The sequence below is a fragment of the Lissotriton helveticus genome, chromosome 2_1, assembly GCF_964261635.1.
Source record: "Lissotriton helveticus chromosome 2_1, aLisHel1.1, whole genome shotgun sequence".
NCBI classification, from domain to species: domain Eukaryota; kingdom Metazoa; phylum Chordata; class Amphibia; order Caudata; family Salamandridae; genus Lissotriton; species Lissotriton helveticus.
Window position 1 is genome coordinate 716,773,406 of NC_136059.1, and position 26,902 is coordinate 716,800,307.

The following is a 26,902-nucleotide window of genomic DNA, read 5'->3' on the forward strand; positions in this document are numbered from 1 at the left end:
AGAACTGCCGACTGAGACTGTCTGCACGAACGTTCTGAACTCCGGCCAGATGATTTGCCATCAGACAAATCCGATGGTCCTGAACCCAAGACCAGAGACGCAGAGCCTCTCTGCAGAGACACTGCGACCCTACTCCTCCCTGCTTGTTGATGTACCACATTGCGGTCGTGTTGTCCGTCAGGACCTGAACCGACTGACCGCGAAGGGAAGGGAGGAAGGCCTTGAGCGCCAGACGTATCGCCCGCAATTCCAAAAGGTTGATGTGAAGCAACCTTTCCTCTGGAGACCAAAGACCCTTGACCTCCAGGTCCCCCAGATGAGCACCCCACCCGAGAGTGGACGCATCCGATATTACTGTGGCAACCGATGGAGGAATCTGGAAAGGCTTCCCTTGAGACAGATTGCCTTCCACGCTCCACCAAGACCGATCCGCTGCAGTTTCTCTGGAGATCTTCACTGACTCCCTGAGATCTCCGTTGTGCTGATACCACTGCCTGCGGAGGCACCACTGGAGTGCCCTCATGTGCCAGCGTGCATGGTTGACCAACAGAATACAAGAAGCCATCAGACCGAGCAGGCGAAGAACCTTCAGAACTGGAACGACTGCTCCATTGCAGAACAAAGGAATCATTTCCTGTATGTTGCGAATCCTTTGAGGAGGAGGGAATGCACGACACACAGTAGTGTCCAGTACTGCACCTATGAACAGGTTGCGCTGTGAGGGCACCAGGTGAGACTTGGGTACATTTATCGAAAAACCCAACCTGTGCAACAACTGAGTTGTCTCTTGCAGATGATGGAGCACCTTCTCCGGCGACTCCGCCTTGATCAGCCAGTCGTCTAGATACGGAAACACATGTATCCCCGTTCTCCTGAGATGAGCTGCCACCACTGCCATCACCTTGGTGAAAACTTGAGGTGCAGTAGTAAGACCAAATGGAAGGACCACAAACTGGTAGTGTTGTGACCCAACCGTAAAACGGAGATACTTTCTGTGCGACTTCAAGATGGGAATATGAAAATACGCATCCTGCAAGTCGATCGACACCATCCAGTCTTCTTCTAGCAGCGCTTGAAGAACCTGCGCAAGAGTGAGCATCTTGAACTTTTCCTGTTTCAGGTGAAGGTTCAAAATTCTGAGGTCCAGGATTGGCCGAAGCCTGCCATCTTTCTTGGGGGATCAGGAAATACCGGGAGTAGCACCCCTGACCCCTTTCCTGTTCTGGAACCACCTCTATCGCACCTTTTCGGAACAAAGCCAGGACTTCTTCCTGCAGGAGAAGCAGGTGGTCCTCCGAACAATAACCCTGGCAAGGAGGGTAATTGGGAGGGAATTCCTGGAAAGGAAGTGCATACCCATTCTCCACAAGATTGAGAACCCAAAGATCCGATGTTATTAAATCCCAATCTTGTAGAAAGTGTGTAAGCCGACCCCCCACTGGGCCCACATGATCCGGAATGGCGGATCTAGGGCTGCTTTGCTGCGTTGGCAGGGGGTTGGGAAGGGGAGGAGGAAGAGGAGGAGGAAGCTTGACGACCTCCAGGGCGGGATCTTTGCCTGCCCCTGTACGACTTGTACAGTGTATTCTGCTGCTGTTGTGGCTTCTGCTGAGATGGTCTGTAAGAACGAAAGGAAGATCTGCCAAACCCTCTGAAGCGTCTTCCAGTAGTACCTCTGGACTGGAGACCCAAAGATTTTGCAGTGGCTCTACTGTCCTTAAAACGTTCCAAGGCAGCATCAGCCTTCTTACCAAACAATCCTAAGCCATCAAAAGGCAAGTCCATCAAAACAGACTGAACGTCTGCAGAGAACTCCGATGATTTAAGCCAGGCAGCCCTCCTAGTGGCCACGGAAGAGCCCATGACCCTCGCCACCGAATCAGCAGTGTCCAGACCACTCTGAATCACTTGTCTCGCAGCTGCTTGAGTGTCCGATATCACTTCCTGAAAATCTTTCCTCTCTTCCTCAGGGATTTTCGGAACCAACTGCTTGACAGAATCCATCAATGCATGAATATACCTCCCCATCAGACAAGTTGCGTTAGTTGACTTAAGCGCCATACTGGCTGAGGAGAAGACTTTCTTAGCGGTTTGATCCTGCTTCCTGGATTCCTTATGCCCAGGAACCTGCGGAAAGCCCCAGCAGACCTTTTCGAACAGGCAGCCTGTACAACTAAACTCTCAGGCAGGGGGTGTGTTGACAAGAATTCAGGGTCACCTGGAGCAACTCTGTACCTCCTCGCTACTGTCCTAGAAACTGCAGGAGCAGACAAAGGCTTCTTCCAGACTTCATAGATGGGCTCAGATAAGGCATCATTGAAGGGTAACATAGGTTCAATAACAGATGAGGGTGAATGAAGAACCTCAGTTAAAATATTTGGCTTATAAATCAGCAGTGGGCAGAGTAAAGTTCAATAAACTCGCTGCTTTTTTAATACCGGTGTGATAAGGCACCACATCTTTCGAAGGTACATTTGACACTGAAGTTAAGTCCCACTCAGGAGACAGTTCAAGCCCACTGGCCTCACCCAAGTCCTCAAAAGGATCTTCAGAATCATGTAACTCCCCTTCTTCAGTATCTGAATATTGATATCTTTCTTCTTCCAGAAGTCTCTGAGCTTCTCTCCGAGATCTTTCCTTCACAATAGAAGCCAGTGGATTCGGAATCGACTCCGACGGGGTCGGTGCCGGCGTCGAACCCGAAGTCGGATGAGGTCGTTTTATACGAGGTCGAGCAGAATCCTGCTTCGGAGTCGTAGGTATTGGCGTCGATGGAACCGGCGTTGATGGAGTCGGTGTCGTACGCCTCGGCATCGACGACACCGGAGGTGTCGGAAAATGCCAATGCGGTGGTATAGCCGGCATAAAAGGCATGAAGGGCGCAGGAGCATAAGCTTGGGGAACACCCAAGTTAAAAGCCATAGGACCCGTGGGACCAACAGGTGCACCAGACGGGAACATTGCCCTGGAATAAACTCCAAACATGGTGTTCAGGAACTGAGATGGATCCTGACCTGGAGTCGGAAAATCCGGATATGGACCTCTTGGTTGTTCCTGAGGAGGCGGAGTCGAAACAACGTCGACCTCTTCATCGAGTCCAGGAACCGGGGTCGACGAACCCGCAGGTACCGGAACCTCGACTTCACCAGCCCCCTGCTCCTCACCTTCATCCTCCTGACCAGAAGGATTGGATAGGACTGGAGAATGGACCTGCTTCTGAGACTCGGGCGAATTCGGATGCGAAGCCTCACCAACAGAGTTATGATCTTCCTATTCCGAAACTTCCACTTCCTTACTCAGAAGTTTGACCTGGGACTTCGGTCTTGAACTAGAGTCCTTTTCAGAGTGATGACGTGACTCATGGCTCCTCTTCTTGTGCTTCTTCTTCGAAGATTTCGAAGCATGAGCCGAAGACGACTCCGAGCGTGACCTCGAACGAGACCTCGAACGCCGAGATCGAGACTTTGAAGACTTCTTAACTCTCTTATTCTTTAGTTTTGCCACGAGGAGTTTCGTCTCCCTCTCTCGTAAAGCCTTCGGGGTCATCTTCTTGCAGCAAGGGCAATCTTTGACGTCATGGTCGGAACTCAGGCACCAAACACAGCATTCATGCGGGTCGGTTATAGACATTGTCTTGCCACATTCCCCGCAAGCCTTAAAACCAGTCTTCTTCGACGACATCTCGAAGAAATTAAAGATAGACACAGTAATAGAATAATAGTAACAAAGTTACTGTGAAGCTACAGTACGATCCCAGAAAACCGTTAGCGTCGACGACGCGGAAAAAAGGGAACTGATGTCATCACGCCGGCGTGGGCCTATTATAGGCGTCGGTGACGTCAGCGGAGTCGCGAGCGGTGCCGTGCCTCTGTGACGTCCGGATCCACGTCGGCGCGGAGCTACAAAAAGAATTTCCGAATGTTGCTGACGCAAGGGGATATTCACAAGGTGAGGAATCCACACGGCAGATGTATCTATCAGAAATAGCATTACCGAAGGTAAGTAACTTGTTCTTCTGATAGATACATCTGCCAGTGGATTCCTCACCTTGTGAATAGAGTCCCACAGCAGTCCCCACTCCCGAGGAGGGTGTCCACTCTCCTATACCAGAAAATCCTGGAGGACAGAAGGCGCAAAGTGGCCCTCCCTTCTCACTTCGGAATCTAAGCAGTAATGGTTTGCGAAAGTGTGGAGGGAGGCCCAAGACGCCGCTCTACAAATGTCCTCTACAGGTACACCCCTAGACAAAGCAGATGTAGCAGACCTTGTTCTAGTGGAATGGGCTCTTAAACCTTCAGGAGGTTCCAGTCTGACGCCTGGGGATATTCTAAGGTAAGGAATCTAATACTAACTACTGTTTCTTACAGATATATCGTTACCGAAGGTAAGTAACTTGTGCATCTGAACGAAACAGGTTAGTATTAGATTCCTTACCTTAGAATAGATACCCCAGCAATACCAACCCCGGGGGTGGGTCTGCGAACCAATGATTACACCAGAAAGTCCTGGAGAACGGAACGACCGAAAAAGCCATCTCTCCGGACTTAGCTGTCCAGGCAGTAGTGTCTTGCGAACGTGTGCGAGGCCCACGTAGCTGCCTGACAGATGTCCTGCAAGGGGAATCCCCAGCCCAGGGCAGTAGTAGCCGCAGTGGCCCGTGTGGAATGGGCAGGAAGCCCCACAGGAGGTTCCTTTCGAGCCAGAGAGTAACAAGCCTTGATGCACAAGACGACCCATCGAGAAATGGTTCGTTTGTGCACCGCCCGTCCCTCTTACCGCCCACGTAACCAACAAAGAGTTGGTCATCCACCCGGAACTGGCGTGTGCGATCCAGATAGAATGAGAGCACACGTTTTGGGTCCAGACGGTGGAGCCTCTCTTCCTCTTTTGAGGAATGCGGAGGCATAAAGAAGGTGGGCAAGGTGATGGACTGCCCGATGTGGAAAGCTGTGACTACCTTGGGCAGGAAAGAGGGTCGCGTCCGCAACACAACTTTGTCCGGATGGACAGAAAGGAAAGGAGGTTTAGAAGAAAGAGCCTGGAGCTCACTCACTCTCCTGGCAGAGGTGATGGCATCCATGAATGCAGTCTTAAGAGTAAGGAGACGAAGAGGACAGTTATAAAGTGGCTCGAAGGGAGCGCACATCAGATAGGTCAGAACAAGGTTCAAGTCCCACTGAGGCATCACAAAAGGAACAGGAGGGAACATATGAGTGATGCCCTTCAAAAACCTATTTACAACTGGGGACTTGAACAAAGAGGGCTGATCAGGGAGCCTTAAGAAGGCGGAAATGGCAGAGAGGTAGCCTTTTAGAGTGCCCTGAGCAGAGCCCTGCTTGGCAAGAGATAGAAGAAAGAGAAGAACCTCTGAAAGAGGGGCAGAAAGGGGATCCACAGCCTTTGCTGTGCACCATGCCACACACTTGTTCCACCTACAGGCGTATACCGATTTTGTGGAGGGACGCCTGGCTGCCAGAATCACATTACAGACTTCAGGAGGCAAGTCAAATGGCCTCAACTGCCGCCGCTCAATCTCCACGCATGTAAGTGGAAACTGGACAGGTTCGGGTGGAGGACCGTCTCCTGCACTGCGACAGAAGGTCCCCCTGAAGGGGCAGACGAATCGGGGGATCGACTGACATGCTGAGTAGCTCGGGATACCAGTATCTTCGTGCCCAGTCCGGAGCCACAAGAATGACTTGGGCTTGGTCGCGCCTGATCTTCTTCAGCACTCTGGGCAGAACTGGTATACGCGGAAAAGCGTACAACAGACCGCAACTTCACTTGTGACAAAAAGTGTCTCCGAGTGAGTGCCGCCTTGGAAATTTCAACGCGCAAAACTGATGACATTGCGCGTTCTCTTCTGTGGCGAACAGACCTAACCAAGGCTCTCCCTACTGCTGAAAGAGGTCTTGTGCCACGTCTGAGTTCAGATGCCATTCGTGATCCATAATGCACCGACGGCGGAGTTCCTCCACCCTGGCGTTCAGGGAACCTGCCAGGTGTTGAACCACCAGGGTCAAAGCCCTGATGTTCCAGCCACTGCCAGAGGCACAGAGCCTCCTTGCATAGGGTCCACAACCCCACCCCGCCCTGTTTGTTGCAGTACCACATGACGGTGGTGTTGTCCGTGAACACCTGCACTACACTCCCCCGGACAGAGGGGAGGAATGCCTTCAGTGCAAGCCAGATCGCCTGCAGCTCCAGAAGGTTGATGTGGAGCCGGGACTCCGCCGGAGACCAGAGGCCTCTGATCTCCGCCTCTCCCATGTGGCCACCCCATCCCAGGAGGGATGCATCCGTCACCACTACGTACTCGGTTTGGGGTAGGGAGAGAGATTTGCCGCTGACCCAATCGTGGTTCGTGAGCCACCACTGCAACTGTCCTGCACCTGGCTTGATGCACCAGAAGGATGCAGGAGGCCATCAGCCCCAGGAGCCGCAGCGTTAATCTGACCGAGACTCGGGATAAAGGCTGAAAGATCGGAATCAGAGCCTAAATATCCAGAACCCGCTGTTCGGGGGGATAAACCCGAAGCTGCGCTGAGTCCAGAACCGCTCTGATGAAAAGGAGCTTTTGAGAGGGGCACAGGTGTGACTTTGGCACGTTGATGGAAAACCCCAGCGAGTGCAGGAAGTCGGCCGTAGTCCAGAGGTGGAAGACGACAGTCTGGGGCGAGCCCGCCTTCAACAACCAATCGTCGATATAGGGGAAGACTGAAACCACTAATCTGCGCAGATAAGCTGCGACCACCGCCATCACTTTCGTCAACACCCGTAGAGCGCTGGTAAGGCCAAAGGGGAGCACGGTAAACTAAAAGTGCTCGTGGCCTACCGTGAACTGCAGTTAACGCTGGTGGACCGGCAGGACGGGGATGGGGAAATATGCGTCCTGCAAGTCCAACGCTACCATCCAGTCTTCAGGACAGCTAGGACCTGAGCCAAAGTCAGCATCTTGAACTTCTCCTTTCGGAGGAAGCCGTTGACGCTCTGTAGGTCCAAGATAGGGCGTAGGCCTCCTTTGCCCTTCTTGGGTACCAGAAAGTAGTGGGAATAGCAACCACGTCCTACTTCTGGCCCAGGAACGCGCTCGGCGGCCCCCTTGGCCAAGAGGGCGTAACTTTCTCCTGGAGAAGTTGCAAGTGATCCCCGACATGCGGTGGTACTGAGGTGGCATGGCTGGAGGGGTCGCCTCGAAGAGGAGGGAATAGCCCCTTCGGACGATTTGCAGCATCCACCTGTCTGATGTGATGGAGCGCCAGTGAAGGAGGTGATGGCGAACCCTGCCCCCTACTGGCGTCGAATGGGCCTGAAAATTCGGACTAGGAGGATTTTGAGGCAGATGCTGTGGGGGCGGGTGTGGACTGACCTTGCCGGTGTCCCCCCCGGCACTGTCATGGTGGTTACCACGTCCGCGACTGCGTTGAGGTTGGTTCTGCCGCCTGTGGCTAGCTGGACGTGGGGGGCGCCCCTTCATTGCCCACGAAAGGGATGAAAGGCGGATGTTTGCTGGCGTTGGCCGAGGCCCAAGGACTTGGCCGTAGCCCTGGAGTCCTTGAAACGCTCTAGCGCACGGTCCGCCTTGTCGCCAAAGAGGCGACGGCCATCACAAGGCATGTCCATAAGGGAAGCTTGGACATCGCCCGAAAAGTTGGCGGACCTCAGCCAGGCGTGGCGGCGAACCGCCACCGTCGTTGCAATCGCCTTGCCTAGCGAGTCCGTGGTATCCAGTCCACACCGAATGGAATAGCGTGCTGCATCCCTTCCCTCTGCAAGGGCTTGGGTAAGCTTCGCCTGGACCTCCACCGGGCACTGCGGCAGCACTTCCGCAACTGTATCCCACAGAGAGTGGGAGTAACGGCCCAAAAAGCAGGCGGTGTTGACAGACCACAACCCCAAACTCAGTGAGGAGAACAGTTTCTTGCCGAACTGGTCATACCTTTGGATTCCCCATCCGGAGGGGCGGTCGGGAATGCGGTGTGGGAGGGTGAGGCCTGGATCACCAGGCTCTCAGGGGTGGGGTGAACGGACCGGAACTGGGGTTGCCCGGAGCCCTGATCTACAGGGAGGCCTGTAGAGGGCTTGGACCAGGTGCCCAACAGAACGTCAGAGAGGGCTTCGTTGAACGGCAGGAGAGGCTCTGAGGAGCCTGCCTGCGGTGTGAGCACCTCAGTGAGGAGGTTAGTGCTCACGGCCGCGTCTGGGAGCTCAAGAGCCAAGGCCTTGGCTGCCCTAGTCAACAACACGCTGTAAGCAGCCCCCTCCTCCATAGCCACGGTAGGAGGGGAGACAAATCCAGTGTCGGGCGAAGTGTCCAGACCACTGGTCTCCCCCAGTTCGTCTGTCCAGCTCAACTGGTACTGCAGTGCCAGAGGGTCCTCAGTCCCCTCCCAATCCCCCTCGTCATCCATCTCCTGATAGTCAGGAATAAATGATGGAGCCGGGTCGTCGGTGAAGGGCTCACCGATCGGCGAAGACGGCGCCGGTCCGACTCCGGATTCTGACCAGGGTGGGGATCGGGACCGACGCCGTCCGGGGACGGCGTCTGAGGCGACACCCTTGGTGACGATGCCGGGGTCGTGTGGTCGACTGGCGTCGTCACGGATCCAAGCCTGGATCCTGAGGAACCCTGCGGCGTCGGGATCGGAGTCGTCGACAGCGCCGGGGCCGAAGCACCCCGTAAAAGTTTCTGGATCCAGTCTGACACCTGGGGTTATTCAAAAGGTGAGGAATCTGCAGTCAGAAGTCTCTATCATAAAGCATAATTCTGCAGCTACTCTCTAATACCAACTATTCTCATTGATGGTGGCTTGTGTTCCGAGCAGTGGGATGACTCTCTGTACAGCGGTATAACCACAAGAGGCTTGCAGCCGCCCTGGTATAATCAATGGCACTAGTCATCATCAACCTCTTTACCATATACTTAGTTCACGATATTGGATAAAAGTATTTTAAAAGTATCAATTATAGAACAGCATGAAGGAATTGCACAGCGAGTTCATAGAGTTAAGAAATGTGATTAGCTCTCAAACTTCCAATAGCTTAACATCAACAGCCAGATGCACATGCTACACCCAATTACATCTGAATATATAACCCACATGATAAATGGAGAAAATCTCTGGCGAGTGCAAAAAGTGAAAGCACATTATGAGGCTGATCCTATATAAGAACATGATCTATCATAAAGAGACAGTCAACCTAAATTGTTAAAATGATAGGAAGGAGTTAACAAGATGGATCTAGGGAATGAGGATAGAAAGAATGGTCCAGTGAAGCTCTTAAGTCACAAATCATAGGCCTATAGATGCAGTATCCAGTTATATCATTTAACTAGGATCCCTTGCAATACGATGAGAATGTTTAGGTCCAGATGCTAGATTAAGTACAATCAATCACACAATTTACCTGTTTTCCTGTTTGAAGTGATGATCCCGATCCCAATCCCTGTGATCTTTGCCATTGCTGAAGGAGGAATATGGTCTTTTCCTTGACTCACATTTGCTATAAGCGTCACCTTGATGTCGCTCTTTGTGATTATCATACTGCGATGAATGTCTTTCAGATGAATAACTGTCTCTGCTGCTGTCATCATGGTTTGTATTTTCTTTCAGCCTGTCAACGTCTGTTTCGAAACAAAACGATCAGCATGTTAGAGTAATTATGAAGAAATAGGTATAACTCTCTAAGACTGAAAATGAAATAGTAAATTACCTTTGGAAATCTGTTGCCCTGATGAATACTCAATACTATTTTTCTGATAGCAAATCTTCTAAGACACTATAAGGGTCTCTAAAGTAAAGCCACAAAACCTTAAAATAGCAGTACTTGAAACACTATATAAACATGTCTGCAGACAGGCACAAGGTTAATGCAGAGCACTTTGATCTATGGAGCTAGAAGTGGCATTAAAGATCCACATAGATGCCGCCTGTATCCAAGATATCAGTGCTGCCTATTTTCCCAGCACCATAGAAGGAAGGAAAATACATTGTAATGCAGAGTACATAGGAAAAGGAACTTACTAAAAGACAATACATGCTATTCTTTCAATGACTATTAAATGCAATTAAATTCAAACATATAAAAATTGCAGGCTTGTTTTCTCGTGTCGACTCCCCCGAACCCCCTAAAAAGCATATAACAGGAATGATAGACATCACTATTAACATAGCAGAATTTTGTGCAAGCTTTGTTATGGAACTCGATGGTTCCCAATGTCCCATGAGTGCAAAGCAGTGTCAGTCAGTTCATTTACACAGGAAGATTGGCAAAAAGGTCATAATAACTACTATTTCAACTATTCTAAGGGAAACGATGGGGGATGTTTAGTTAAAAATGATACTTATAATCAAGAATCAGGTTTCCGGCAACAAAGTAGCAAAAAGCAAGGCCTTTTCTCCAGGGAGACCCTGAAAATTTCACTAACAAGAACATTTAATGAGAACAGCAGCAGCTGCCGCACAACCTGTTGAGGCAACAGACTTTATGCAGGTTTCACACCCAATATTTTTACCTGTTTTGACTACTAGGCGCTGGTGTAATGGCTCTGAAATGCTCAGAGCCCTGCTAATCAGGGCTCAGTGTAGGTGCTCTGAGCCTTAAAGAGACACATGGTTGACTGGCTCATACCTAATAGACATAGCCTTATTTTTGAGCCCCAAGTATATGGTCCCAGGGTTAGAGTAAGAGTAAGTTAGAGTGTCCCTTCAGTGAGTGCAGCACTTGTTGTGCCACCCTGAGTGGGATAAGGTACAATATGGCTCCCAGTCTGCCACTGAAGACTGGAAGGGCAGTTTTAAACTGCTAACTTGACTTTGCCATTTTAAGCTGCGGCAAAGCCCAAACTCCCTTTCAGAAGTGTGTAACTCACCCTTACAGTAGGCATATCAAGCCCTAATGCAGGGTGCAACATTTTACTAAAGTAGAACATGTGTTTAACATGTTATAACAGTAAAAAACTACAATTCTTTTTTTACAGGGAGAGACAAGGTAGCCTCATTGGCAAGAGCAGATTTACACACTGACAACCCAGCTGTGTTTACTTGTAAATGTTACTTCCAAAGTTGATACTTCAAGGTAGCATATGGCTTAATACATTAAGCCTCACTTGATCCCCAAGTCGAAATTAATTTAACTTGTTGCCACATGCAACTTTCAGAAAGATGCTACTCTGTTGCCTAAGCCTTCCAGTAGGCATTTGCTGAGGCTGTCCTCAAGACAGCGTTCTGTCCTCCTGGGGAGACGTGTGAACAACTCCCAGGAAAGGTAACAATAGAGGCTGCCTCTAGAGGAGGTGTTACTGCCTCCTGGCAGGAAGCCAAACGTGGGTGTTGGCCCAAAAGGTGAGCTTCAAAGGGGAAGCCACCTTTGAAGGGTAAGTAGTAAGCATACGTGGGAGGGGCTGCCCTATTATGTAGGCAGACAGGCTGGCAGCAGGGACGGGGGGAGGGAGGGCAGGGGGGGAGAGGGAACAGTTGCCAAACCGGTTTCCCTCGTAGGCATGTAGCCCAGTGAGAGGGGTTCTGTCATCTTAAGAGTGGGCAGAATAGAGACTTCTGGGATCTCTAGATGCCACACTTCAAAAGAAGCTGTCATCAGGCAGGAGGGATCCTGGTAGTCCATTGGCTAGTGACCTCGACTTCCCCTGAGGGCAATTTCTGTGCATAAAAAGGGCATCTCCTGCACCCAGAACTCAGATCTCGAACTGGACAAGAAGACAGAAGGAGGAATGCCCTGCTGTACCAAGGACCCAATGAAGAAGAGGCTGCACTCAAGTTGGACTGTGCCAACTGCACCTTAGGCGAGCGAAGGAAAGGACTGTTGTGTGCAGCTTCTGGAGATGTCATTCCAGAGCCTCAGCCAGAAAACGAGACTTCAAGGGCCAGCTGACTGACCTCATGTTCACAGCACAGGGCCACTAAAGCGGAGGTAGCCTGCTTGGCGAGTTGGTAGCCGAGGTCTCCGGACCATCGCTCCTCGCCCCAGTGCAGCCTAACAGACCAACACTCGATGCTTCAAAGTTGTACCTGAGTCTGCTAGACCCAGGAAAGTCCTCAGGGTGCAGCTGGGTCACCCAGAAGGCAAGTTACAGACAAAAGAAGTAAACCGCAGTACTGGGTGACTGGTAGCCCAGTAGCGAATGGACTTCTGCCTAGCTCAAGAGGACTTCGAGGGACATCGACCCCTGTGTCTGAGATCGCTTCACCAACCCCTTGAACTGAGTAGCAGCCCCAGGAAGACATCAGTCAACTGCAAAGCATCTTCAGCATCCTGTTTCCCTTGCATCAGGACCACTCCCATAAAAGTCAATGGCAAAGGACTACTGGCAGAGGAAATACAAGTTTCTGTGGACCTTGCTGGTAACCCTGAATGGTACACTGCGGTAACGCTTTTTCTGGTGGATACAGTATTTGCCTGTGGATTCCTCACCTGTTGAATTACCCCTTGCGCACCATTCCACAGAAACCTTTTTCATAGATCTCCCATGTCAACAAGGATGTCACTATGGACCGGCTCTGCTTGCAACTCCGTGTGACGTCATCAGAGCCATAAGAAGACCTCAACGGCGTGCTGACATCAGTTCCACCCTTTTTTTTCGTGCCTTCGAGGTGAATGTATACACAGTAAAAAAACAATTCCTAAAGTATACACTGTATACTACTTAAAGAAGAAAAGAAACTCGAAAATCTAAGATATAGACATTTATTATTTTGAATAACGTGTCAAAACAAGAAGAGAGGCAGGGAGAGTAGTGGGACACTCTTATACCCCAGTATGAATCAAATAAACAAGACAAGAGTGTTCCAAGGTAGTAACGAACCACCGGTTTGGAGCAAATAAACGACTTCACTTAAGGCGTTAAGGAAAGCCCTCACTCACCACCTAGTGATGACATGCTTCATCATCGGGCCCCACAAAAGAGACCTAGCGTCTCTTTCGTGTGCTTCAACGCCAGATCTACTGCGGAGCGGGTTGGTGGGTCAAGGCAGTGTTATGCAAAGAAAATTAAGTGGGTGGTGAGAGGTTAAAAAGAAGTCAGTAGTGTATCAAAATTAACTTTATTATTATGATCACTAAGGACTTAAAGATAAAAAACTTATGTGTAGGAAATTCGTCCACAATTAATTAAGTGGTAGTTTCCTAAGTCAGTCGACATGTTTCAGCCACGAAACGGTGTAAATTTACCTGGCATTCATCAGGACTCAGTGTGAAATAAAACCCTGGCGGTATGGACTCTCTAAGGCCCACCCTTACCTAGGGGAGTGAAAGTGAAAATTAAATGGTGAAAAAAGTGCAAAAAATTAGGAAGAAAAATTGTCGTCCTAATTACTCCTGGTTTAGGAGGCTTCCGAATTTACGGTTTCTACACCTGTGGGGAGAAGAAATTGACGTGGACAGACATAAAGGACAAAACATACAATGAGTTGCGATGCTGATCACTTAATGTCAGTCCATTGTGCTCCAGTTGGTGGTTTCAGAAGCATCGTGTGGCAGAGTAACAGTATAGTTAACACCACCTTGGTCCCCAGGTTTTTAGTGCGCTAAAGGTGGGTAGTGATGTGTACTATACGTGCTATATACAGACAATGCTATTTACAAGGGGTTTTTTTTGTGATTTAAAACGCTATCAAACTAAAAAGTCGGCGCGATCACGATCGTGCTAACAATATTAAAAATTTCAAATTTCTCACTTTTAAGGTGTGAAGGATTCACACCATGGGTCACAAGAGGGGGGTGGAAGCGTAATTGCCACACCCTGCAATTGTCAAAAACAAAATAAAGGGGATTGACGCATAGCCAGTCCCTCAGCATAGGTTGGTACTTAGCTTAATGAAGTTAGCGGTGGAAGGGTTCTGCCATTTGTACTCACGCCCTCGACGCTCGGCACCTGTAGTATACCTGAAGCGACCCTCCGCTGGACCCCGAAGATGTGAGCGTGAGGCAGCGAAGGCGTTAAGTAATCGCTTCGCGGTAGTCTGCTTCCGGGTGGGCGTGGTTGCACCACGTCGAGGCATGGTTGCAGGCCAATCGGTGTTTGATGATGAAAATTACGCGTGGTTCATTGAACCAATGAGAGGTAGTAGGATCGTTGTTATGGACAACCGGTACGACAAGTCGAATAATTCCTTATCAACCGGTTAAATTGTGGAGATAAAGCGATTAAAGGATGCCACAATTCTGGTTTACACTCACGATCGAGGATAACAGTGCAGAGGGACAGCCACTACAAGATCAGGCTTGGGTCCAGAAATGTAGCGTTATGACAACTCGTCACATTGGCCAATCGGAAATGTTCAGGACGTTGTCTAGGACAACGCGGTTAGACGCTAGAGAGGAGTGAATTGTCAGTTCTCAACTGCAGGGCACAGAAGGTGACAGTCATTGTAAAGGAGTGGTGCCCATTGGCTATATTATGAACCTAGTGAGTTTCCAACTGGATTCTTGACTGGAGAGTGTCCGACTTCCTATGTGTTTTACTTTAAGACAGAATTCCATGGGATGTCGTCATTTAGCCTGAGAATGTGGGTCCCAAGTCTGTAGACCCATCTCTGTTCCTTCTCGAAAAGGCGGTGGTTGATGTTGTTAACACATCCAATGTGTTCAATTACTGTCCAGTGCATGTCATTAGTGGTGTGGTTAAATTGCAAAAAATGCTTACTCATTTTGGTAGTGGATTTTTTACATCTGATGTTGGACCGATGTTCACAGATTCTCTGTTTGACCTTTCTACTGGTCATCCCTACATAACGTAGATCGCAGGGGCACGTGATGAGATAAACTACGTTGTGTGTATTGCAGTTTGTATGATCTCGTTGTGTCCATGTCCTGCCTGGTTCTAGTTCTAACGTTTTTGAGTGTGTTGTTAGGTGGCAGACACTACAATTGGAACATGGGTAGTGGCCCACCACCTTTGGGAGACCCCCAGATGTCGGTTACCGATCTCGGTGCTTCTGTGATTTTGAGTCTTGGTCGTGTGTGGACCAGTGCATCCTTTATGCTTCTCCCTTTCTTGAAGGAGAAGAGAGGTTTTTCCCAAGTTTTATTGGTGCTGGACAGAATTCGCCAATTTTTGTTTATAGATTTTTTCATTATGTTTGACAGTGTGCTATATGTTGTAACACACGTCAGAGGGATTTCCTTTTGATTGTGCTCCCTTTCTTCAAGGAGAGCCTCCCTTGGCTAGTTGCGAGCTCTTTTATAACCTTTGTTCAGGATTGCGGTAGGGTATCCTCTGGCCTTGAGTTTAGTTGATAGTTCTGCAGATTGTGCCTTAAAGTCCTGTAGTTCAGAACAGTTACGTCTCAGCCGTAGATACTGGCCGTAGGGGAGATTCTCTCTTAAAGGGCGGGGATGAAAGCTGGTATATTCTAGAAGATTGTTTTTGGCAGTTGGCTAGTGATATGTCTTGGTAGTGAGTTTTGTTCCAGAGACTTGGATTGTGACATCCAAGAATGTGGCTTCAGTTTTGTTGGTTGCGTACGTGAATTTTAAATTGGGGTCGAGGTTATTGACCCATGTCAAGAAGGCCTGAAGTTCTTCGTCGTCGCCGATCCATAGGACCAAGACGTCATCGCTGTAGCGACGCCAGACTTGTATTGACTGAGAGAAGGGACTGTCAGTTGGCAGGATGTATTTGGCCTCAAAGTCTGCTACATAAAGGCCCGCCACGCTCGGGGCAAAAGTACTGCCCATAGAGGTACCGGTACACTGGAGGTAAAGGTTGTTACCATAGGAGAACATTTTTTCTTTAAGTGCCAGAGTTGCACACTCCAAAATAAACCCCTTGGAGGTTTGATAGTTCCAGGTAACAGAGTCTAAGGCTGCCCCCAGGACCTTGATAGTGTCGTCCTGGGGGATGCTTGTATATAAGCTCTCAATGTCAAGCGTAACTAGAGTTACGGTATTTTCAGCGAAACTCAGGTTCTCAAGTAGTTGGAGAAGGCTCTTAGTGTCCTTGAGGTAGGTGGGAGTGCTCTGTACTAACGGCTTCAGGTAATGATCGCAGAAGCGCGATATAGGTTCCAGTAAGGAGCCAATCCCGGAGACTATTGGACGTCCGGGTGGTGGCATCCGATTTTTGTGGGTTTTGGGGAGGGTGTAGAAGTAAGGGATAGTGCTATCATTAATATTGAGGAAATCCGCCTCATTCTTTGAAATGAGTCCGTCTTCTTCCGCTCTCCTTACTAATGTCGAGATCCGTGATCTTAGATCCTCAGTGGGATCTGTCGTCAAGAGTTTGTAGTTTTTCTGATCGTTGAGAAGTAACCGGCATGCCTTATCATAGTCATTGGTATTCTGTAGGACTAGGCCTCCACCCTTATCTGCGGGTTTTATAGTAATGCTTTGATCGTTTTGCAAATCTTGCAATGCATGATATTGCGCAGTGGTGAAGTTGTTAAAGGATTTTGGGTCTTGGCAGTTCTCGAGGTCTAGAGATACTGCCTGCTCGAAGGCTATGATGGCTGCCGGCACGGTGTGTGGCGGGGGGTTGAAAGTGGAGCTTAATCTGAGGCTAGTGTCACCATTTCGCAGAGGCTTGTTGGGGTTTTCCTTTCCTTCGAAGAAGGCCTTAAGTTTCAGCTTCCTGAAAAAAGCTCCGAGCTCACAGTGGAGTCTAAACTTATCAGGTCGGGAGGTGGGGATGAAACCCAATCCTTTTTCCAAAACCTTAGTTTCAACCGGTGATAAGGTTTTATCAGAGAGGTTTGTTATTAGGCTTAGGTGCCGCTCGTTCCCGGTTGCTGGTACTTGTTGCGGGTGTGATTGCTCACCATGTCCGTGTTTTCCCACGATAGCTGGTTGGACCCTCGTCTCTTCTCTCTTCCTCTCCTGCCCGAACCTAAAAAAGGCTGGCGATATTGGGGGGCGAAGTTGGTTGGTGGCATGAAGCCCGGGTTCCAACCCATCATTGGGTAAGGAGGTTGTGATGAAAAGGGAATTGCTGTCCCATATCCATCATTTGTGGGGGCATGGGCCATCCTTGAGGTTGGTTGTGAAATGCAGGACGCCCTCTGTTGTTGCGGTTTCCTCCGTTTCCTCTCCTTCTACCTTGTTTGTAGGAGCTGGTACTTGAACCACTACTAATAGACGAATCCTCGTCTGATTGAGCGTTGTTGGTTGAACTTCTTGTGGGCGGTGTGACCGATGCCGCTGAGTAAGGGTAGATTTTTTCGAATTCAAATTTATCTAGGTCTTTTTGGAACTTAGTAACTTTTGCTTGCATTAAGTTTTCTTTGTATTCATTGAGGTCTTTATTAATTTCGTCTAGCTTTTTTTTGAAGCCTGTTATAGTTGTTTTAAAGCGTGTTTCAGTCTCTTGGATTTCAATCAATAGGGTCTCTGAGAGTCTTAGTGCTGTCTTAATTATGAGGACGAGCCAATCGCGGGTGCAGTGCCACGCGATCATGGCCCATTCCTTCCTAAAGGTGGCATCATTTAGAAAAATCCTAGGGGCATTTGTAACTAGTAGCCCTTTGGGGGCCGCGTTTTTCATCAGGTACTGCTTTAATATGGTACCATGAAGGATGGTACGTATCCTCTCACGTTTCACTTCAGTGAGCTTTTCCCATTCTGAGGTATGGGCAATTGCCTGTGAAATTGCAGGATCAGCAAATAGATTTGAGTCAGACAAGATGTCTGCTATTTCTGACTCAGAGTATGTTAATCCTAAATTTGACATGGTGACCACACGGTGGTGAGAAATTAGTGTTTAAAATGACTCAATAAAGCCAACCACGGAAGGCTTAAGATTGAGAAAGCTCTCACAGCTGTGCGCTGCTAGGTATGTCAAAACAAGAAGAGAGGCAGGGAGAGTAGTGGGACACTCTTATACCCCAGTATGAATCAAATACACAAGACAAGAGTGTTCCAAGGTAGTAACGAACCACCGGTTTGGAGCAAATAAACGACTTCACTTAAGGCGTTAAGGAAAGCCCTCACTCACCACCTAGTGATGACATGCTTCATCATCGGGCCCCACAAGAGACCTAGCGTCTCTTTTGTGTGCTTCAATGCCAGATCTACTACGGAGCGGGTTGGTGGGTCAAGGCAGTGTTGTGAAAAGAAAATTAAGTGGGTGGTGAGAGGTTAAAAAGAAGTCAGTAGTGTATCAAAATTAACTTTATTATTATGATCACTAAGGACTTAAAGATAAAAAATGATGTGTAGGAAATTCGTCCACAATTAATTAAGTGGTAGTTTCCTAAGTCAGTCGACATGTTTCAGCCACGAAACGGTGTAAATTTACCTGGCATTCATCAGGACTCAGTGTGAAATAAAACCCTGGCGGTATGGACTCTCTAAGGCCCACCCTTACCTAGGGGCGTGAAAGTGAAAATTGAATGGTGAAAAAAGTGCAAAAAAATTAGGAAGAAAAATTGTCGTCCTAATTACTCCTGGTTTAGGAGGCTTCCGAATTTACGGTTTCTGCACCTGTGGGGAGAAGAAATTGACGTGGACAGACATAAAGGACAAAACATACAATGAGTTGCGATGCTGATCACTTAATGTCAGTCCATTGTGCTCCAGTTGGTGGTTTCAGAAGCATCGTGTGGCAGAGTAACAGTATAGTTAACACCACCCTGGTCCCCAGGTTTTTAGTTCGCTAAAGGTGGGTAGTGATGTGTACTATACGTGCTATAGATTTCAAAAGAGAGGTTACCCACTTTCACCAGGGAACAGGGCACAAAAGACCGACAGTCAGAGAGGGATCCCTGGGATGTATTACCTGGACCTTAGTATCTATACCCATACAGTTATCTCTTGGTACCCGACTTACAGGTTGCCATAGGTAACTGTATAACAGGATGAAAATTATATAGTGATTCCCACAAAGAAAATGTTTGTTAACAATCTGAATTTTTATTAAAATGAAAAAATCATTCACATTAAAAATACACACATTTAAAATTTCAAAGGAACTTTCCCTGAAAAGTAAAAGTTAATTTCTATAATAACACAAAACAATATAAAATGACAAGACATGTAAATACATCATATATCACAAATTACAAGATTGTATTACCAAAGACAATATATAACATGAAGCAAAAAGAAAAAAGAAAAAAGACCCCTATTAAAACGGTGGCACTTAAGTATTGTTACCACTATAGATTACTTGATCCACTAGCTACAGGTAATATGAACACAATATCACACATGTGACAAAAATATATGTACATCCCGTGTGTTTGAGCATAAAGTGGATTCTCATATAGGAATGCGTCGACGCGTTTCGGTGCGAGACACTCAATAATGTGGCACCTTCTTCAGGACTTCTTAGCAGGGGTTTTCCATACTACAGGGGACTTCACTCTCCCTATATAGGGGGTAAAATAAAGTCATATCATAGTCTATTCACCCTGGGTGTATATTCACATTCATGGTAATCACAGCTTTTATATCCCAACCAATATCAGGGTGAAATAGTCCATTGGATCGCTCAACAGTTATTTCTGGTTGCATGGGTAACTAATGTTTGTACATATTAACTGGAAGGTTGTCTGATGATAGTTCATATTTTGAGGCTTTCTTACTCGATTATTTCAACAGATATATACCTCTTTATGTTTCAGTTGATTGTACCCTCCCAATCAAAGTTGAGTATAGACATATATTCCCTTCAAACATTTTTCATATGTGGAAATCATTATGTCGGGGATACTGCCCTCAGGGGTAGGGGATAATAATATAATATACAAAAAGGCTGCAGCCTCACCCGAAATGGGTAATGTTCACCACTTGGATTCTTCCAGGTAAAACTCTATATACACAGAGATTGTACTGGCCTGGAGGTGAACAAAAAAAATTGGCAGGTTCTTAGATACCGCAGATGATGAACAGTTTTTCTACCCTTAGGTAATATGAACGTTTTATACCTCTATGTTTTAAAGAGACTCCTCTAGTGATGTTCTTTTATCTTCCACTTTCTTTTTCTTAGAATATGATATCTAGTTAGAAGAAAACATAGGTTTATATCCCTTTCTATCACTAGGCACTTGATATTGTAGTGTAATTAAACCACTGTCGTTCTTACCTTTAATATTTTTAAAACTTGCTTCGAACGGGCATATGTAAAAGGGCCTCGCCGGAACTGGATATGTTCTGGTGGGGTCAAAAAAGCATATAGTTGGTAGACAAAAACGTCTATGCTGTCATATGTGAAATTAGACCGTGCATGATTCTGTTCTATTATTAGAATGATCCTTGCTGTACCTTCTACGGATCTAGGCCCAACAATTTTCCTACAACTTACTCGGGTTCTCCCAGGTACACCCGCCCTTCTCTACACCCACTGCAGGCTGTTGTTATTTATATTATTGTTTCTGGGGTTCTATTGGCCCCGCTAGTACGCTCTGCCCACACTTTCTACGTTGGTTTCAGCTAAACACGCCCCTATGATTACATATCACCGGTTAGTTTTCCTCTAAAAACATAAGGGGACCTCCTCCATTACATACAGCAATGTATATGCGTATAACAAGTCGCATTTGCCTCTACAATATGCTGTCAATTAATCTGCAGGGGCGGGGGATGGACCACCCTATACATGGGTCCGTGGAGTGAAAATACCGCAATTACTCGGTATTCCCTCATTCTTCTAAGGGCAACGGGGCTCCATAGCTCTCACCTTTGCTTGCGCGGCGTCTCTCCTCTGCCTCGTTCGAACTCCTGTCTCCCTAGGACGCTCAGAGCCCGGCTTTTTATGTTAGCCCAGGGTTCGTGGATTGCTTGCAGCTGGGATAGTCTAATCCTAATAGGCGTGCAAACTGCGCTAGAGGTGGCGCCATCTTAGAATGGTGTTTTTACATTGCTTCTGAGTCTAATGTACAGCCACAGCTTCAGTTATATTGTTTATCGTTCTTCAAAGTACGCTATTTTATTTTGCTCAAATTCCTCTTTTGCTGTTTTTGTGGATATTTTTACCTACTAGTTAGTATTATTACTAGATCTGACGATAGGTGTTGTACACTTTAATTTGTAGGTTTAATGGTGCCGCTCTCACGTATTGGGAGCATCGCAGATAATGAACAGATTTTTTTGGGGTTCACGGTCACTTTGCATTCATGCCGAGCATTATATTTTTTATTTCTATGTTACCGCTCGACATGTTCAAAGTATTAAATCCCTTATTTTTATGTCTATACTACGCTATTTATTATTTACATGCTACCGCTAGGTATGTTCAAAAATATTGTTAAGTCCATTATTCTATGTCTAAGCTACGTTATTGCACTATGATGCCGTTCTATCGTGTTAGGAGCAACATAAATGTTAAGCCATATTTTAGTGATACACATTAGCTTTGCATACGTGAAAGAGCATCACAATTTTTATTTACATACTGCTACTAGACATGTTCGAGGTATCAAATCTATTATTCTATATCTAAAGCTAGATTCTATGTTGTTTACCTTACTTGTATCCTATATGTGGCCCTTCCTTGCTGTTCTATTTCGTTTTCATTACAGATGGTTCATGTGTCTTAGGGTTCAGATAGTATCCCCGTCGTACTTTAGATGAGGGCTTCCCATTCTTCCCTCGAGTTGAGGCCTTTTTTGATGGTATTGAACTTAATCATATACCACTGTTCCTGCTGTTTCCTTCTCGTGGTACTGTCCCCTAACCTGGTTAGTTCTTTTATCCGTTCTATAATGATCCACCTAAGATCTTTTTCATTGTGGCCTTTTTCTTTCCAATGCGCTACTAGGGGGGCATTTTCCTTATTATTTTTGATTGCTGATTTATGTTCGGTGATCCTTATTCTCACCTCACGGCCTGTTTCTCCGATGTAGGCTTGTTCACACGGGCACAGGATCATATATACTGCGTTTTTCGTTCTGCAGTTATTCAGAGTTGTGATGTCGTGTGTTGCCCCATTGTGCTCCACTCGCTTGGTGACTACACATAGATCGCAAATGCTACAATGGCCACATTTGTTATTGCCCACTGCTCTATTACCAGTGAGTGTCATCTGGTTCTCTACTACATCATCCCTGTACGTGTGTACTAGGTTCGATCGTAGATTTTTGTTTTTTCTGTATGCAAACATCGGACGTTCTAATATACTAATATCCGGTCCGTTGTTGATAATTTTCCAGTTGTGGTTAATTATGTTTTTTACTTGGTTCGTTATAGAAGAGTGTTGGCTAACCATCACTATTTTATCCTGTGCATTCTTCTTGTCTTTTTTCATTAGTAGGCTTTCCCTGTCGTAGTAACGAGCCCGTTTAAATGAGTGCTCAATCAATTTCTTGGGATATCCACGCTCCCTAAACTTCTTTTTCATCTCTCCAGCATGCTTATGGAAATCTGCCAGGTCTGTGCAGTTTCTTCTTAAACGAAGAAATTCCCCGAACGGTATGGAATCTTTTTGACTTTTCGGGTGGTAACTGCGATAATGTAGGATGGTGTTCCGATCGGATTCCTTTTTGTAGAGTTCTACCTTAAGTTGACTGTTCTCAGTTTTAATACAGATATCCAGGAAGTTAACCTTCGTTTTACTGTAAGTGGCTGTAAATTTGAGATTTGGATCTCCCAAGTTCAACCATGACAGAAATTCTTCTAGTGACTCTACATTACCCAACCAAATAAAGAATATGTCATCAATGAAGCGAGCCCAATTTCGGATGTTCTCGAAAAAGGGACTCACTTCATTGTAGATGTGTTTGTTTTCAAACAGACTGACATATATGCAGGCCAGGCTCGGCGCACAGGTTGCGCCCATGCTGGTCCCTTTCTTTTGAATGTATAAATCTTTCTTGAAGAGGAAAATATTGTTAAGGAGTACCATGGAGACACACTCGACGATGAATTGTTTGTTGCCTCCCATGATCTCCGTCTCTTCTAAAAGGTTACTCACTGCTGTCCCTTTTTCGAGAACATCCGAAATTGGGCTCGCTTCATTGATGACATATTCTTTATTTGGTTGGGTAATGTAGAGTCACTAGAAGAATTTCTGTCATGGTTGAACTTGGGAGATCCAAATCTCAAATTTACAGCCACTTACAGTAAAACGAAGGTTAACTTCCTGGATATCTGTATTAAAACTGAGAACAGTCAACTTAAGGTAGAACTCTACAAAAAGGAATCCGATCGGAACACCATCCTACATTATCGCAGTTACCACCCGAAAAGTCAAAAAGATTCCATACCGTTCGGGGAATTTCTTCGTTTAAGAAGAAACTGCACAGACCTGGCAGATTTCCATAAGCATGCTGGAGAGATGAAAAAGAAGTTTAGGGAGCGTGGATATCCCAAGAAATTGATTGAGCACTCATTTAAACGGGCTCGTTACTACGACAGGGAAAGCCTACTAATGAAAAAAGACAAGAAGAATGCACAGGATAAAATAGTGATGGTTAGCCAACACTCTTCTATAACGAACCAAGTAAAAAACATAATTAACCACAACTGGAAAATTATCAACAACGGACCGGATATTAGTATATTAGAACGTCCGATGTTTGCATACAGAAAAAACAAAAATCTACGATCGAACCTAGTACACACGTACAGGGATGATGTAGTAGAGAACCAGATGACACTCACTGGTAATAGAGCAGTGGGCAATAACAAATGTGGCCATTGTAGCATTTGCGATCTATGTGTAGTCACCAAGCGAGTGGAGCACAATGGGGCAACACACGACATCACAACTCTGAATAACTGCAGAACGAAAAACGCAGTATATATGATCCTGTGCCCGTGTGAACAAGCCTACATCGGAGAAACAGGCCGTGAGGTGAGAATAAGGATCACCGAACATAAATCAGCAATCAAAAATAATAAGGAAAATGCCCCCCTAGTAGCGCATTGGAAAGAAAAAGGCCACAATGAAAAAGATCTTAGGTGGATCATTATAGAACGGATAAAAGAACTAACCAGGTTAGGGGACAGTACCACGAGAAGGAAACAGCAGGAACAGTGGTATATGATTAAGTTCAATACCATCAAAAAAGGCCTCAACTCGAGGGAAGAATGGGAAGCCCTCATCTAAAGTACGACGGGGATACTATCTGAACCCTAAGACACATGAACCATCTGTAATGAAAACGAAATAGAACAGCAAGGAAGGGCCACATATAGGATACAAGTAAGGTAAACAACATAGAATCTAGCTTTAGATATAGAATAATAGATTTGATACCTCGAACATGTCTAGTAGCAGTATGTAAATAAAAATTGTGATGCTCTTTCACGTATGCAAAGCTAATGTGTATCACTAAAATATGGCTTAACATTTATGTTGCTCCTAACACGATAGAACGGCATCATAGTGCAATAACGTAGCTTAGACATAGAATAATGGACTTAACAATATTTTTGAACATACCTAGCGGTAGCATGTAAATAATAAATAGCGTAGTATAGACATAAAAATAAGGGATTTAATACTTTGAACATGTCGAGCGGTAACATAGAAATAAAAAATATAATGCTCGGCATGAATGCAAAGTGACCGTGAACCCCAAAAAAATCTGTTCATTATCTGCGATGCTCCCAATACGTGAGAGCGGCACCATTAAACCTACAAATTAAAGTGTACAACACCTATCGTCAGATCTAGTAATAATACTAACTAGTAGGTAAAAATATCCACAAAAACAGCAAAAGAGGAATTTGAGCAAAATAAAATAGCGTACTTTGAAGAACGATAAACAATATAACTGAAGCTGTGGCTGTACATTAGACTCAGAAGCAATGTAAAAACACCATTCTAAGATGGCGCCACCTCTAGCGCAGTTTGCACGCCTATTAGGATTAGACTATCCCAGCTGCAAGCAATCCACGAACCCTGGGCTAACATAAAAAGCCGGGCTCTGAGCGTCCTAGGGAGACAGGAGTTCGAACGAGGCAGAGGAGAGACGCCGCGCAAGCAAAGGTGAGAGCTATGGAGCCCCGTTGCCCTTAGAAGAATGAGGGAATACCGAGTAATTGCGGTATTTTCACTCCACGGACCCATGTATAGGGTGGTCCATCCCCCGCCCCTGCAGATTAATTGACAGCATATTGTAGAGGCAAATGCGACTTGTTATACGCATATACATTGCTGTATGTAATGGAGGAGGTCCCCTTATGTTTTTAGAGGAAAACTAACCGGTGATATGTAATCATAGGGGCGTGTTTAGCTGAAACCAACGTAGAAAGTGTGGGCAGAGCGTACTAGCGGGGCCAATAGAACCCCAGAAACAATAATATAAATAACAACAGCCTGCAGTGGGTGTAGAGAAGGGCGGGTGTACCTGGGAGAACCCGAGTAAGTTGTAGGAAAATTGTTGGGCCTAGATCCGTAGAAGGTACAGCAAGGATCATTCTAATAATAGAACAGAATCATGCACGGTCTAATTTCACATATGACAGCATAGACGTTTTTGTCTACCAACTATATGCTTTTTTGACCCCACCAGAACATATCCAGTTCCGGCGAGGCCCTTTTACATATGCCCGTTCGAAGCAAGTTTTAAAAATATTAAAGGTAAGAACGACAGTGGTTTAATTACACTACAATATCAAGTGCCTAGTGATAGAAAGGGATATAAACCTATGTTTTCTTCTAACTAGATATCATATTCTAAGAAAAAGAAAGTGGAAGATAAAAGAACATCACTAGAGGAGTCTCTTTAAAACATAGAGGTATAAAACGTTCATATTACCTAAGGGTAGAAAAACTGTTCATCATCTGCGGTATCTAAGAACCTGCCAATTTTTTTTGTTCACCTCCAGGCCAGTACAATCTCTGTGTATATAGAGTTTTACCTGGAAGAATCCAAGTGGTGAACATTACCCATTTCGGGTGAGGCTGCAGCCTTTTTGTATATTATATTATTATCCCCTACCCCTGAGGGCAGTATCCCCGACATAATGATTTCCACATATGAAAAATGTTTGAAGGGAATATATGTCTATACTCAACTTTGATTGGGAGGGTACAATCAACTGAAACATAAAGAGGTATATATCTGTTGAAATAATCGAGTAAGAAAGCCTCAAAATATGAACTATCATCAGACAACCTTCCAGTTAATATGTACAAACATTAGTTACCCATGCAACCAGAAATAACTGTTGAGCGATCCAATGGACTATTTCACCCTGATATTGGTTGGGATATAAAAGCTGTGATTACCATGAATGTGAATATACACCCAGGGTGAATAGACTATGATATGACTTTATTTTACCCCCTATATAGGGAGAGTGAAGTCCCCTGTAGTATGGAAAACCCCTGCTAAGAAGTCCTGAAGAAGGTGCCACATTATTGAGTGTCTCGCACCGAAACGCGTCGACGCATTCCTATATGAGAATCCACTTTATGCTCAAACACACGGGATGTACATATATTTTTGTCACATGTGTGATATTGTGTTCATATTACCTGTAGCTAGTGGATCAAGTAATCTATAGTGGTAACAATACTTAAGTGCCACCGTTTTAATAGGGGTCTTTTTTCTTTTTTCTTTTTGCTTCATGTTATATATTGTCTTTGGTAATACAATCTTGTAATTTGTGATATATGATGTATTTACATGTCTTGTCATTTTATATTGTTTTGTGTTATTATAGAAATTAACTTTTACTTTTCAGGGAAAGTTCCTTTGAAATTTTAAATGTGTGTATTTTTAATGTGAATGATTTTTTCATTTTAATAAAAATTCAGATTGTTAACAAACATTTTCTTTGTGGGAATCACTATATAATTTTCATCCTGTTATACAGTTACCTATGGCAACCTGTAAGTCGGGTACCAAGAGATAACTGTATGGGTATAGATACTAAGGTCCAGTTAATACATCCCAGGGATCCCTCTCTGACTGTCGGTCTTTTGTGCCCTGTTCCCTGGTGAAAGTGGGTAACCTCTCTTTTGAAATCTGTTAAGTACGGCCCTGTGCTGGAGAGT

At 45.9% G+C, this 26,902-nt stretch overlaps 1 protein-coding gene across 1 annotated transcript in view; it reads right to left on the reverse strand.

The window, feature by feature from the left end:
• CHD1 (chromodomain helicase DNA binding protein 1) overlaps window positions 1-26,902 on the reverse strand; it is a 1,592,763-nt gene that overhangs the window by 21,427 nt on the left and 1,544,434 nt on the right. The window contains exon 36 of the mRNA XM_078675438.1: window positions 9,409-9,625. Coding sequence (XP_078531564.1) covers window positions 9,409-9,625 — 217 coding nt within the window. The remainder of the gene's footprint in view (window positions 1-9,408; window positions 9,626-26,902) is intronic.